The following is a 15,554-nucleotide window of genomic DNA, read 5'->3' as shown; positions in this document are numbered from 1 at the left end:
CATTTGTCGAATTCATTCTGACAAATCTCATATGGATATACCCATGCTGCCGTAATTGCCCGCAGATTACTAACAGATATATGAAGGTTAACCAGCATGCAACACTGAATTATCAACAATGAGACTGCAGGCTCTCTTCTGTGTGTATGGACTAGTTTTAATACACTTTCTGACTATGATTTCGTTCGGGTAGAACTAATCAGGTTGCTTTCTTTTAAGCTGCAATGCATAATAATGGTTCATGAATAGTTTCAAGGAGAAACAGGAAGCTTTTGAAATTACCTCAAAATTGAATGAATCAACTCGTTTTTAATCAAGTCATGAATGTTAATCGATCAGTTAATTTGTCAGCATTTACGGTGGCGCCATTTTAATATTTTTGGTTACAACTTTATGTATACTTGATGAATTCAAGATATCACGATAAATTACTGTTTTATTACACTGATTTTTCTACACAACAATTTAACATTCGAACATATTCTACTTCTGGTAAAATCTCTTGCTTTTGCTCTATTCATACCTAAACTTTTTCAACGTGATTTACTTCGATGACAGCAAGTTTCATTCAGTCTAAGGACTAAGATTAGTTTCTTTATATTCAACTGAGGCGTGTTCATTCTTAACTATTGGTATAGGCCATTAATACCTGATCTATTTAATCGTTTCCGGCTATATTATTGCCGCACAAAATCCATTTCTATCCATTCATAAAGATCTATGTCAACGCTCCGTCCTCCATTGAAGCCCGTCTATACTACATCTCATCTCGGGATTTCCTGTGGATTGTGGTGGATAAGAGGGGTTTTCTCAGTATGATTCGTGTGAAGGTGGGATCGATACTGGCTTGGCTCTTTCCAAGACAGTTGGAATCGAGACCATGATTCAGGCGCGAAGATGATTAGGTTTCGGAAATTTCCGGGATTGATATTCGCACTTCCCTCGTCCTCGACGGCATCGGCGAACCATTTGATGATTTTGACAGGCATTTTCTCTCCGATGATGATCGCTCTTCTGGTATCTGGAAATAGATGAAGTCGAATGTCATTTTGCCACTAATTTAACACAAGTATTAAACGGAAACAAGCGCGGAATCGTTCATGAATTTGATCAAGGTAAATATTCTACTACTGATTTCTCAGAATGATGATTCATTTCAACATTAGAATGTTGACTCGATGGGCGACGAAATAAAGAGTTGCAATGTCCTGTTACAGGGAAAGAAATAAGGTGAAAACAATCAGTAAAGTTTATCAAATTTTCTCCACCCACTTCTTTTCTGTTGGTCATTTCAATTTCTTCATCATTTCTCTCTTCCTCTTCAAGCGTCGGAATAACCGACGAGTACCGACTCCGACTTCGGTAAGATCGTCGGCGGCCGTTAGGAATCCTGGGCAGTTCATCGGTGCTAGCGATAGACGTCTCAGGCGCGTTAAACTTCATGCTCTGAAGTGCACTGTTCAAAATCTTTTTCTCAGGTCTTGGAGGTAACTTGAGCTTCACCTGTTCGAAAAAGGTTATTCTGTTTTTTACCATTCTACCATGTTCACAGGGGCCGATTTTAAAGGCTCCCCAATAGTCCTATACCTCAGACCAAGAGTTTTCATCGCATTCAATGAAACAAACCGATAAACGGCACCGACTTACCTTTGCATAATTATTGTACAGCGAGAAATTGCTCGCGACGACGGAGACTGGTAACGCCATCATAAGTACGCCACTCAAAGCGCATGCACCACCCACCAGCTTTCCAAACAATGTTGATGGCACCATGTCACCATAACCTAGTGTGTGAAATAATATTAGCATAATAAGCGATCGTACGTCGCGTTTTTACTGAAAGTGTGGCTGTCGATATTTCACGCGAGGCGTAGTCCTATGATGCTCTTGTTTCCTAACGTTTGCATGAGAATACCGCAGTCGATGGTTGAACTCATTTCAGAAAATCAGCAAAAGTTTTCGAGGCTAACATGTGATTATTAAGACCATCGAAAGTGATCATTCCTAAACTTATTTTGCGAGAGAATGCTGGACAAGGAGGTACCAAGAACCAGCGGTTTAATTTGTTGATCACTCTATTGTTTGCCATCAAGGTAAATGACTATGGAAAAATGCTTACCTACGGTTGTCATGGTGATAAGTGACCACCAGAACGAGGCTGGTATGCTTGAAAATATTCCATTCCCGTTATTCTCTGCGTAAAACGCTAATGAGCCATACGTAATCACGAGAACAGTGAAAATGAAGAACAGCAGAAACAGCTCACGGAAGCTGCCTTTGATCGTTTGGATGAAAACTTGCAGCACGTACGAAAAACGAAACGCACGGAACGCACGATACAGCCGCAGCACGTAAAGAAGCTTGAGGACATTCAAACGCTCTTCCTTTTCTTTTGGAATGCCAAGTTGAAGATAGAAAGGAAAGATCGCAAGAAGTTCTACCCAAGTTTGCATGGTTTTGAAGAAAGCTTTCTTGTCTGGGGTGGTTACAAGACGGATGAGAAACTCGACGGTGAACCAACATATTGAAGCAGCCTCCAAGGGATAAAGACCGACGTCTTTGTGAGTTTCGTCTAAGTTTGGCAATGTTGAAATGCAGAATAACACCACAATCAAAAATGTCAGGATTAAAGACACAAAACTGATAACCTGGTAAAATATGGAACTGGAATTAGTAGGTTTTGGCCACTGAGCGTGTGTGTGGTTTTGCCTCGGATTATAGTCAACGGGGATTAAAGGCTAGGGATTAAGATATAAATCTACGGTTTTATCACTAACATGAACCGATTATCTGCAGATTTTGAATGGAGTTAGGATTGTAGATTAGGCCACTGTCTGTCAAGGTTCGTTATTTTCAAGTACAAACTATATACGCGATTATATCTTGCATCGTTTTCACGGTACAAACAATATATATACTGTCATGCATTGAGTCATTTTTATTGCACAAACTATACACTGTCATATCTTGAATCATCTTCACAGACACAGGACAAACTATATTTGATGACTTCTTGACGGCGTGTATGCAAATGTTTGCCTTAAAATCACTTCAAATGAACAAACACGTAGACAAATTAAAATGTGATTATTTTAAATTAACGGTCGGCAAGCCGAAAAAGTCGGCGTAGTTGAGGCACAGAGACAGTGGAATAAACTCTATTCATTAAATTAGCAACTGGCGTACTTTAATTGTGATTTCAAAGACAAAACATGTGCATATGATAAAAGTATATTAATATAATCGGCAGATTTATTGTTCGAAGTTTGCAGACTTTTCAAGGCATTACTCAGTGGTTGCCTATAATAAGGTAACGTTATATCCAACTGTATTGTATGTATGAATTTCGCTTTAGAGTTAGCCTCTTTCTGGCTGAGAGTGCATGCTATTAACTATCCTTAACCAAAGACGCAGGTCAGTGATTATAAAAAGCAAGCCACAGCTTGTAAGCTTACCATGATTCTTATGGGGCGATTTAAATCCTATTGAGAAAAATCAACAAACTCCAATCCTCCTTTATATGAATGACACAGACGTAAAAATGTTGGCATCGGCCTCGCAATATGATTATTAAATGAATGCTGTCACAAGTATTGCATGTGTGTATATATATAGTTGCAAGCTTGCACGCTAAAGTTACAATTAACCAGATCGTGCAAGACGATATGAACACCAACTTATTTTTATTGGCAAAATCCGTTCAGCAATATTCATCGCTATAAGATTAGGGATAATTACAGTGTCGAAAGACGAAAGTAATTCATTTACTACCGTAGACTCAGGAAGCGGAAATAATCGTGTGCATACTAGATTACCTTTGTCGAAAGAAAGTAAAAGATTGAAAATTCGACTTGTTTTGCATACATATTTCTATATCACTTCAAAAAGTGCGTCAGCTATAACCAACAGATGAAATCTGCTTATTGTTTTAACTAGAACAAAACAAGTTACGCTTTCGAAATTTGACAGGTCTCTTAGGTCAGTGCAAACGATAAAAAAGTGTTGTAGAAGCAGTTGTATTTTGAACATTTCGATCTATCCAAACCCTTCTCAGCAGACACCCCCAACCCACCCCACTTAGTGCTTTGCTTTGCACAGCAATGCATCCTGAGAAAAACTAATAACCATTCACAACCTGTACGATTCGTTTCCACGACAGTGATAGGCCTTTAGTATGTATGAGATCAAAAATTATTAATAGCTTAACCACAAAATAGTAACCTCGTTTTCTATCATGCATGCTGACATTCACTTTAGCAAAGCATATTGTTGCGAACAAGACAAAAAGACAGACAACGCTGGGGCCTCAGTGTCTGGGAGACTGTGGTGTATCTGTATCATAGTTTTGCTGATGCTATCAACGTTTTTCAAATCTTCAATCATTTTTGCAAACTCTGCGGCTTATGTTTATTCCCCAGGCAATTTACAACTTTTAACCACACACGCGAATCAGTTTTAACTTTAAATTAATATTATAACTACTTTAATGATTTCCTAAGCTTTAAGGAGAAAATTTTTCATTGCGATCCTAAGTATAACGCAAGCTCTCGACGATTTGGGTAAAAAATACAATTGAAGCCGAACAATGCTCGCATAAAAATACAAAAATAGTGAAAATATCTGAATATAAGTATATAGGAATTCCATATTCAAAGTGTAGATTTTACGATTGAAAGACGGCTATAAGGTATTGAAATTCAAGGATAATGATATACGTATTGCCTATTGGCTTTATAACGAGTAAGAATTAGTATCATTTGAAGCAAATTCACTGCTCTGAAGCAGCTGAATACTAAAAGTCTGTTTTAAAACTACCTAAGCCGATTTTGAATTAACCGCTCATGAGAACACGTATTATGATTGTTCATTGAGAAAAGAACGTTTTTCAGCGCCTTGCGCTGTCAGCGCAAAAATTTATCCTAATGTCACCGGTAATTACAAAAGCGTCAGGTCAAAATGTCAAACTTTTAATCTCGTATTTAGGTTATTATAAGGTTGTTTTGACATGCTTACTTGTAATGAAAAAACCGTACTTGTCGTGTGACCTAGACTAGTGTCATTCTGAATCAACGTTCCCGGCGTCTCTATTCATGCATTTTCATGCCAAATGCCCGCCGTTGAAATTAAATAGAAAATCATAGATTCATTTATTCTCTTTTTCATTTGTTTATAATAAACTATCTTGCCGCGTACCTTTGACTTCAGAATTCATTAGATTTAATATTTTTTTTTTTTCGACATGTTTTTGCATTAGATTACTTTTGATCTTCAAGAGCCCTTCCTTATCGTTTGAAGTTCAAAACGTGTTCTCTGCTTGCGTCAAAAGTTTGAAGTGGCGAGGACGATTGCTCGATGTTTTATGCAGATAACAGCGTTGTCAAATTGATAACCCGCAAGTTCAGTGTTTTTCCAGCCGAAAAATTATGTCGGCTCGCTTTCAAATATAAAATGAAGGTAAATTTTCAAGGCCTTATCTAAGTTGTATAGAGGTGTAAATTGTTTGCCGAACACTCGCTGGTTTCGAAGTGTCTTTAATAGAAGCTTAGTATCGGTTGTCATGTTAACCTCTATCTGGCGTGTGCTTGCTGCACATTCAACACTATAACATCTGCAGGGCTGGCAGGCTGGCAGCACTGACTGTATAAACAGGTGAAGCTAGCGCACGGCAGTAGCCAAGGACGCTGATATATAAAAGTGTTTTAAAAATACCAATAAATATATACACGCAATAATGGCACTCACCCAAGCTACCGTTGATGAATACGGGTTTTCTAAAAGCCTCCAAACTACCTTGCAATATCTCTGCCATGATTTACGAGCCTGTTCTAAAAACTTTTCACTACGATGTGCCCTGTCAGCCTCGGGGTAGCCGTCGCTCAAATCATCAAAATTTTCATCGTCTTCATCATCCTCGAACAAGCTCTCGACAGTGCTATCCTTATCATCTAATGCCCCAAATCCTTGTAATTTCTCTTCTAATTCATTATGTTCGTCGAAGTAGGACCAACAACAAGGCTCTATAAGTTTCGAATCGATTCCCCAGTAACTCAGCTCTTCCGCAAACATCGGACCGCATATATCCCTCGGAGCGTGAAGTTTTCCTGTTCGGAAATAGTTCAAAATATGCGAGAATAACCCCGGGTGACGATCGAAAAAGAACTCACGATTCGGTCTTGGATCCAACTTAATCTGTTCGCTGATCCACGTTAGCCTCGTATCTGTGAAATTGTTCAACGTACTCAAATGAGTTTCGTGTCGTTGTCCCCCGACGTTTAAAATCACTTTTATGTCATTAGAGTATTGCAGTTCCTCGCCGTTATTCATGGGCTGGACGCGCACGGACATTTCGTGTTAAATCGCTTCCGCAAAAGCCCGTAATCAATTGATACTCCGTTGAAATACGAAACACAGTTGCGAAGACGTTGTCTGTGTCTTGTTCAAACAAATTTTAATTATGGCGATTTAGCAAAGTCAGCGTAGCTAATGATGCCCCCTGCTCAACCTGTTCATCAGCTCCACGCCATGTAAGACGCTCTTGCACTGTTACTCACCGTTGGTTACCACGATCTACGGTCGCATGGACCACGAATAAAATGCACAATTCTATGATTCATGCCCGATGTAAATATTTTAGAATATTATCACGACGAAGCGCCAATGAGAGACGAATATTCTGAGCTTTGCAAACAGATGTCCTCACTACTTTGTGAAATGATTAGCATTAATATCGTCGTTAATGGCAACCGCAGTGCGCATGCGATTCAAGTCGAAACCCTCCAGTTTTTATACGAAATACTCCCTCCAAACACAGCACATAAGCTCATAACTGTTTTTTCAATCCTAACCTGTTTCCAATGGATACTTAACTATATAAGTCAAACTGTATGGTGTTATTTGATGACATATCAGATTCACCTGTGACATTTCAAAAATACGCTTCATTTTTTCGTGCATATCATTGTCATCAGTGAATATATTTCCAGCGTTTGACGGCAAAACTTCAAGACCTTTGTTCAACGGCCTCGCAGTCTAGTTAGGACTTTCCATGCATTTGAAAGCTCTAACGTTTCTAACCTCTGAAGAAAGGGCTTGATATCATTGTTTCTGCTGATTGTCGATTGTCTCCGGCTGGCTATGACAGAATATTAATATTTTAGCAATGCACTCTCTCTCATTCCTAAGTTGCCAGCGCTTATGACTCCTATTTTCTAAATTCTAACTGCAAGAATACATGTTCGTTTTACGAATTCCTTCAAGTTTTATTTTTTTGGCTAATCTTTTTATAAACAGGCTATGGACAGTATGGTTTTTTAACAAGTGAACCTAATTGATTTCACAATATTTCCGGCTGTAATGAAAATCTGCTGAGGACTGATTTGGCCATAGATTACCATGTTCAACATTTATAACTGTTTGTGGTTTACTTCAATCATGCAATTATTGCGCGTTTATTTTACAGATAATCAAAGCCTTCATGTCATTTCGTGTCGTGTTTGCGCTCGAAACCGCATCCATTTTCTGGAGTTAGCCTCAATAAAAGACGGCGAGTAATTTTGATTGTTACATTACATTTCATCAACACTAAAGCGATGATTCGGTCGTCGTCTTTCTCAACGAATTTTTCCGGCTGGGTTTATCTTCTGGCTCCTATTTCGACTGTCTCGCTATAAAGTCTCTACCTAATTTTCCGAAACCAGGTTTCTTCTGAGACGAGCTAGGTTAAGCCTAGGTTGAGGCCGTTGAGACTAATTCTTGTTAACACCAGTAATTATGCACATGCACAAAACTGATTTTCATTAATAATAACGGATCATCACTCGTGCAAATAATACAACGTGTGTATTGGTAAAATAATGATATTTTGTATTCAGTTGCTAACGAGCAATCCCATGCATACAATAATCATCAGAGCGTCAATGCTCGCAGTCGCAACTATCATTACGTTCTCTCATGAAAATAAAGTGAGGATCTTTCCTCCTAAAGTACAAAAAGACTGTCTTGTATCGAAACGTTGCTGTTAACCTTCATGATCTTTTCATCCCAGCTCAAACAAGCATTGCCGCAGGTTATTAACACTTTTTAAGCTGCATCTTCACCCAAAACAAAAGAAATAGATGAGAAAAACGTAATGTTGAAAGAAAGATTATCGTGTTTGGCATCCATAGCAAACACGAACTTGATTAAAAGTATTAAAGAGTTCAAACAAATAATAATAAACATTTTTTGGTTGCCCCGTATCGGCTGCGTAGGCCTGTCTGTTCCTTGTGAGGCAGGGATATAATTTTAAAAAAAAATTAACAAGTGCCAGTAGCTAATAAAGAACCATTTTTTATTCATTTGGGGAAGGGTTTGGAACACCATTGTCAATTTTAAATCGCGTAGTTATCCCATGGCATACTGACCGAAATTTTTTACTTTTTGATGACTCTGATGAGATAAAATGAAATGTTTTTATTATTCTTGTATCCTTGAGCAAATAGCGTGATTTATTAGCCTCCATTTGCGTTGAACGCTTGCCTGAGATGAGTAGCATTAAATAATAAGCAAGATGACGTATTTACGATCGCTGACATCCGTATCGCAGGCCTCGATACCCCGGAAGAAAATAATATTTTTTTGGTAAAAATATAAAATAATTTCATAAAGAATAAGAAAAAATATAGAAAATGGTAAGTCCTTTTAACTGTGAATATATAATAATTACATAACTTGATTGCTTGTTGTTCACGTGTTATTCGATGTAGGTGGAATTTGAAAATCCTGACTGTCCTGATTGTTTTGCTTTCAGGGTGATTTTGTGATTTGCGATATTGATGAAGATTTACTAAAAAAAATTAAAAAATTTAAAATGAGGAAGGAAAAAAATATTGCTGCAATTATAAGTAAGTGTTGAGAGTTCATCCTTCTACTCAGCTTTGTAAAATTATTCTCATTCATGGTTGGTTTATTTAGTTTAGATAATATTCATAATATGATCATGTATTTATACTGTATGTAAGCCGTCACTTGATTCAGTTTTATTATTATCTAGTGAAGATCAATGTGGAAAAGCATCTTATTGTTGTAGATGAAGAATTAGAGGTGAGTTGATAAGCCCAAGCTCGTGCCGTTTAAAATTACGACATAAATTAACGCTTCGATATTTTTAGGATACAAGTATTGAAGAGTTTCAAGAATCATTACCAACTCATCAACCATCGTATCCTTTTGTGGAAAACGTGTTCCCAATGCTTTAAATTATTGTATAGCGCTTTGATTTAAAGAAAGAGGAGTGTCTTTAGATGGACATACAAGAAAGGAAAGAGTTGCAACAATCATATTTTTGTTTTTCTTGAACTGTTGTAGTTATTCATTAGTTTCCTATGTCCACAAACATGATGATGGAAGAGTCTCGTATCCCTATTTCTTCATTTACGTTGCACCACGAGGTATTTTTTTTAAATCTATTTTCCCCCTCCCTCGTGTCTCAATGTTCATTAAATTTGTCCTGTCATTAAATGCTATTTTATACTTGTTTGTTAAAAATAGTTTTCTCTCTTCATATACACTAAAGGTTGCAAACCTGAACTTCAAATGATGTATGCAGGCTCCAAACTCAATATAATCAAAATGTCTGGGGCAACAAAGGTTCGTTCTCAGATAGGACCATTATCTTTTTATTTCATTCTCTTTTCATTTCAATCTTTCATTTTGATGGGCTGCAATCAGTGGGAGAACCATTGAAACAGGATTTTCAACTGGTGAAGCCTTGTTTAAGAAAATGTATTCTTCTATTTCTTGAGGCAATGAGATTACTGTCTGTTCAAAAATTGAAAATATGACATTGAATATTGAAGTAATGCCCAAAATATCCAGCTGCGCAAGGTTTTTAAATAGCTTCATCAATTTTTTACATCTTATTTCAGGACTTTGAGGTTCGTAGTGTTGATGAAATAGATGAAGATTGGCTTAAAGAGAAGCTTAGATTTTTTCGCTGAGTCACCACATAATTTAATGGTTTGTACTGAATAATTAACACACAAATGACACTGTTCAATAACTTTTAATACATGTTTTAATGATATACAATACTTTACTAAATCACAATACATTTTTATTGCAAAGAATTCTTTCAGAAACAGGCATTCTCAACGTTAATACCTAACATTGTGTTGTTTCGTTTTATTCACAAATTTGTCATCTGAATTACAATTGTAACACATATTAGATATGGATGTTAATGTGTTATATAAATAATCATACAAGTTTCCTGAAGTTGGATACTAGTTGGCCTCTTGATTGTACGTACCTTTGACTGAAACAGACAAACGTTTTGACTGATTGTGGTTGTGAACAAATGTATTCCCGAATTTTCGTCCACCCATAATGCTGCCCGGGAGGACTCGTTGCGGAGTTTGCGCGAGACTTTCAAATTATTTTGAATCGTACTTGAATTTCATTCCCGATGAACGAAGGAAGGTTTTTTACTTCCAAGTTTGTTTTGCCTAAACTTATATACAATTTTGCCTGACAGAGTATTTATTGACTCTTAATTCTTTTTATTTCTGCCGATGTTCTGTTGAACTCTTTTTTTCGTGTCAAGGCAAAGAATGACAAAGAAAAATGTCCAAGAGTTTTGTACATTTCATGGATCGAACTACAGTCATTTAAAGCACTTTAACCTGAAAATAAGGTTAGACATTTAGTTTACTATTAATACAACAACAATTATGTAGTAGTGCTGCACTGTTTAGAATCCGTTCATAACAAAAACGTTCAATCTTTATTTAACTTTTTTGACACTAATTTTTCCCCATATTACCTCCACCATGTTATTTTTACAACAATATATGTTTATAAAATTTGTAACGTTTTATAATTTTATTACAACGGAACTGTGCTAGGACAGGCTTAACGCTGCCTGGACATAATTGTTTATATTAGTATCTGATTCATTCACACCTGTTTACGAGGTAACAGGTAGTTTAATCTGCGAGTATTGTCACGACAAAATATAACTCGTATCACAACATATGTGGGCTTATTTAAAGTGCTTTAATTTCAAAGCACAATACATCTGCTAGTATATTATGTGTTTTATGAAAACTCTCCACGCGTAAACCGTAATAAGTATAATTCTATCCAAGGATTTTTTAATCAAATGGACCCCTGTAAAGTAGAAGGTAATGATGATGGAAGGAAGCGTAATATACGTGAACAGAATGGAAACCCAACGGGAGCTTCGATGGGGTTTCTTGAACGATTTCTTATGTCATATCTTTGGACTGGACCTGCGAAGGAGGATGTCACATCCCTTGCATGTGTTAATACCGTGTATCTGTTGTTCGTCTTTTGGTTCGTCATGATTACAAGCTTATTGTACACCCCCCCGGTTAAACATGAACTAGAACTCGAGCTGACGAACTGTAAAAAAGAGTCCGAGGCGGGCACGATCTCTGGCTGCGATGGACTGGAATCTACGGATAGAAGAATTGACATTATTACTGTTAGAATTGGTTTCACGTTAGAAATATTGTTCATGAGTTTGTTGTTAGCGAGTGCTCTCTACACACCCCCCTGGAAGATCCATCAGGGATTTTGGCTGGTTAAAATTCTTCTTTTCCTGATTGTATTACCATTGAGCTTCGTGATTCCAGGAGGCTGGTTTGACCAGATGTGGGGTATGCTATCGTTTTTTGGAAGTTTGATGTTTTATGGAATTGAAGCCATCCTCATTTTAGACTTGTCGACAGCGATTAGTGACTTTTTCGTCTTCAAAATCACAGAAGAACGCTCAAGACTGTGGTATTGCCTCTGGTTGCTTATTATCTGGGGAATATACATAATCGCGGCTGCTTCCACTTTTATTTTGTACGCATTCTACGGCGATAACTGTGGTTTAAACGCTGTCCTTATTTCCATCATGTTCATACTTTCCACTTTATTTTCTTTAATCACTGCGTACTTCAGTGGAAAGCGAACTGGATTCCTGCATTCGGGCCTGGGAATTTTATTCGTCTTACTTCTGACGCTGGTAACTTTGAATCACGGACGTTTTTGTCGTGCTGAAGGTGATAAAACGGACACGAGAAGTGGGGATGAGTTACCTACGATCATTCTAAAAAGTTTGGAAATTATTCTCGGTTTTTTTCTCATAATCTACGCTGTTCTACGAAATTTCAGAAAGAAATATTATTACGTTTGTGGGACGACAGTTTCGCGGGATTTCCGCGCGAAAGACGATCGTTTAGTAGAAGTGGAAAGTTTTGACGCGGAACAACAAGAAACGGAAATTCTTGTCTTCAACATTTGTGCTTTTTTCTCAATTTTTGTTGGTTTTGTATTCTTCGTGACGACAAAATTAACGTTACTCAAGCAAGGCGAAGTCCTTGGACTATTTACAGTCCATACATTTGCATTTCATATGAGATCTTTAACTATTATCATGATTTTAATAATGATGATATGGAGTCAAATATTTCCAGTTGTTCCAGTTGTCTATCCAAATGAAAATCCGTATGATCTGTTGGCGCTTGCCAAAACATTCTTCAAATCGCAGTTGACGCTTTCTCGAAGGATTTTGATTGACGGTAGTCGCTGCTGTAATGGCCCCGTTGCATCAAGGTACATTTACACGGTACTTTATATCCTGGGAGTATTATTCTCCGGTTTGCTTTTTGTACCGGAAGTGCGTCACCGCCTTAGTAAGAGTACTTATTTCTGTTCAACCGTAAGCACTCGTGGGGTCTGCTTGAACACCGACCCAGCGTACATGGCCGTATATCGCGTTTGTTTTGCTATGGCAGTTTTTTTTCTACTCTTTGCCGTCGTCCTTGTTTGCGTGAACAACACGCCACGCACACGCAAGGATAGCACGCATGCGCATGGCCAACTGGTGGACGACTCGCGAGACACAGCCGTGGAAAAAAACAGCAACGACTTTCACGTGAATAGCACACAAGACCCACGCGTGGATCTTCAGTACAAAGCGTGGCCCGTGAAAATCTGCTTATTCTGCAGTTTGTTACTGGCTAGTTTTCTGTTACCCAACGAGTTCAGTCTGGTTTGGATTTACGTGTCTCTCACAGGAACATTTCTGTTCACCATACTGCAACTGATCTTACTAATATACTGGACCAAATATACTAGGAGAACTTTAGAAGAAAAGGTTGTGAAATCATATTCCAAATTTTGGTCAACATTACTGACTTTTGGAACAGTTATTATGATTTTTGTCTCCCTTGGCGCAGTGGTGACGTTTTTCGTGTTTTTCTCAAAACGTTGTTTCACAAACACAATATTTATAACGTTGAACCTCGTCTTAGCCGTTGCAGCTTCACTGATCTCTATACACCCAAAGATTTATGATGCTGGCTTATTCCAGTGTTTTATCATCATTATTTTCTCGCTTTACCTAACATGGTCTGGTTTATCGCATAACCCGGATGAGAAGTGCAACCCGGTTGCTGGCTACATTGCTGAAGTCGACATGCGGCCTAACCTTAATATTCAGGCTGGCTTAGATCTGCTCTTAACGTTTGTCACAGTATTATTCTTTAGTGTCAAAGTACCTGAAATAAGCCAGAACGTTAAAGACGTTTCTAAAATGTTCGTCGATTTTTTAAGTGGCCAGAAGAGTTCGCGAAACTGTGCGGAAAGTTCATCGACTATTTCGGCCATGGAATGCGAAACCAAATCTGATTTCCAAGAATATAATTTTTCCTTGTTTCATACCGTGTATTTCTTGGCTTCACTTCATGCTACTGTTATTCTGACGAATTGGTTCATACCTACACCTGGTTCTCGTTTTAAGTTGTCTGTCAATTGGGCCGCGATGTGCGTTAAAATGACGACCAGTAATCTATCATTATTTATATATGTTTGCCTCATGGTAGCACCATTTTTGACAAAGTAGACAGACCTAAAAAAACTTAGAAAAACTTTTATGATGTAGCCCAACTGCCACTTAATATGAAATAAGGATACCCCCCAAGCCTGCGTTTTTACATCTGTGTTATATTTTTTTGGGAGAGACAAGTGGAATTTTAAAGAAATTTCCACTGACACAGCTCAATATTTAGCCTACATTTAAAAAAACGTCATTCATTATGAGAAGAGGGAATAGCCACAAGGTCACGACAATGGCCTCGCAACTGGCAAGTTGGTGGTTCGAATCTTGCATGTTTACATCACGACCCGAATTAATGAAAAGATTTAGCATAGATAAAAAAACAAACCTGTGAATCACAAGATCTCTCTTGGTCCAGTTTTTGAGGCAATGGCCTCGCAACGTTTAAGTCGGTGTTTTGAATCCTCGAAGGAATGTTTTTCATTATGATCGTAAAAAGAATTGAAATAAAATAAATCAAGGCAGCCCTGAACATCAAGCGCAAAACACTTTACTTTTATGAAACATACTTTTAAACGCTATGTCCAAAAAGAAGTTGCAAATTCTTACTTGATTTCAATGTCTCCAAAAAAAAGGATTAAATGAAATAAAAAACTGTCGTCCTTCACTACCAGCAGCAGTGTTCGAGTGAGTTAGGACAGTGGTTAGTCCGTAGGCGGTAGTTCAAGCCCTTTCACTGTCATAAAAATAAGTTGCGACACTTTTTTCTCCAGATTCATTTTCGGACTCAAATTTTCCTCAAACTTGGTTGGTTTTTGCAACATTGAAATTGTCTTACCTCTTACCATTTTGGTCAATTTTCACGACTTTTTCAACTGTTCAAAAACTGTCTTAAAATGCTAAAAATTTCTTCCTAAGACTAATATCTTTCATTTTTGAGCATATTTGGTTGGTTTTTTGAACACTAAAAAAGTCCTAAATTTTGACCAAAATGGTAAGCCTTGCCCCTTACCATTTTAGTCAGTTTTGACGTCTTTTTCAACTGTTCAAAAAGTGTCTTAAAATTCTAAAAATTGCTTCCTGAGAGTAATATCCTTCATTTTAGATTATTTTTGGTTGGTTTTTGCAACATTGAAAAATCGTCAAAATTGACAAAATGTTAAGGGGTAAGCCTTACCATTTTGGTCAATTTTGACGTCCTTTTCATATGTTCAAAAAGTGCCTTAAAATGCTAAAAATTGCTTCCTAAGACTAATATCTTTCATTTTAGAGCATATTTGATTGGTTTCGGCAACATTGAAAAAAAAATCAAAATAGGCTTACCCCCTACCATTTTGACAAAAAAAGTAAGCCTTACTTGTTACTATTTTGGTCAAATTTGACGACTTTTTCAACTGGTCAAAACGTGTTTTAAATTGCTAAAAATTGTTTCCTAAGACTAAAATCTTTCATTTTAGAGCATATTTGGTTGGTTTTTGGAACATTGAAAAATCGTCCATTTTGACACAAAAGGTAAGCCTTACCCCTTACCATTTTGGTCAATTTTGACGACTTTTTCAACTGTTTAAAAAGTGTCTTAAAATGCTAAAAATTACTTCCTAAGACTAATATCTTTTATTTTAGAGCATATTTGGTTGGTTTTTGGAACATTGAAAAAGTCGTCAATTTTAACCAAAATGGTAAGGCTTACCCCTTACCATTTTGGTCAATTTTGACGACTTTTTCA

General features: G+C 37.3%; 3 protein-coding genes across 3 annotated transcripts; 2 read left to right on the top strand and 1 right to left on the bottom strand.

Moving 5' to 3' along the window:
- Positions 1-350: 350 nt before the first annotated feature.
- On the bottom strand, positions 351-7,472 carry LOC114532400 (potassium voltage-gated channel subfamily C member 1-like). Its single transcript, XM_028553892.1, has 5 exons — positions 5,743-7,472; positions 2,120-2,648; positions 1,648-1,784; positions 1,273-1,503; positions 351-1,021 (listed from the first exon to the last, which is right to left on the bottom strand). Exons 1-5 carry the CDS (start codon positions 6,343-6,345, stop codon positions 902-904), a joined length of 1,620 nt encoding a protein of 539 aa, XP_028409693.1. The 5' UTR covers positions 6,346-7,472; the 3' UTR covers positions 351-901.
- A 1,082-nt stretch (positions 7,473-8,554) lies between these two features.
- On the top strand, positions 8,555-10,309 carry LOC114532401 (glia maturation factor beta-like). Its single transcript, XM_028553893.1, has 7 exons — positions 8,555-8,669; positions 8,789-8,882; positions 9,032-9,081; positions 9,150-9,199; positions 9,346-9,428; positions 9,554-9,627; positions 9,906-10,309. The coding sequence occupies exons 1-7, from the start codon at positions 8,667-8,669 to the stop codon at positions 9,975-9,977; spliced, it is 426 nt and encodes a 141-aa protein (XP_028409694.1). The 5' UTR covers positions 8,555-8,666; the 3' UTR covers positions 9,978-10,309.
- Positions 10,310-10,922: 613 nt separating this feature from the next.
- LOC114532543 lies at positions 10,923-14,836 on the top strand. The gene has a single exon (XM_028554072.1). It carries the CDS (start codon positions 11,141-11,143, stop codon positions 13,892-13,894), a length of 2,754 nt encoding a protein of 917 aa, XP_028409873.1. The 5' UTR covers positions 10,923-11,140; the 3' UTR covers positions 13,895-14,836.
- The last annotated feature ends 718 nt before the right edge of the window (positions 14,837-15,554 follow it).

The sequence above is a fragment of the Dendronephthya gigantea genome, unplaced genomic scaffold, assembly GCF_004324835.1.
Source record: "Dendronephthya gigantea isolate DGI-Jeju-01 unplaced genomic scaffold, DenGig_1.0 000079F, whole genome shotgun sequence".
NCBI classification, from domain to species: Eukaryota; Metazoa; Cnidaria; class Anthozoa; order Malacalcyonacea; family Nephtheidae; genus Dendronephthya; species Dendronephthya gigantea.
Note: the sequence above shows the minus strand (reverse complement) of the source record. Positions and strands in the feature narration are given on the sequence as shown.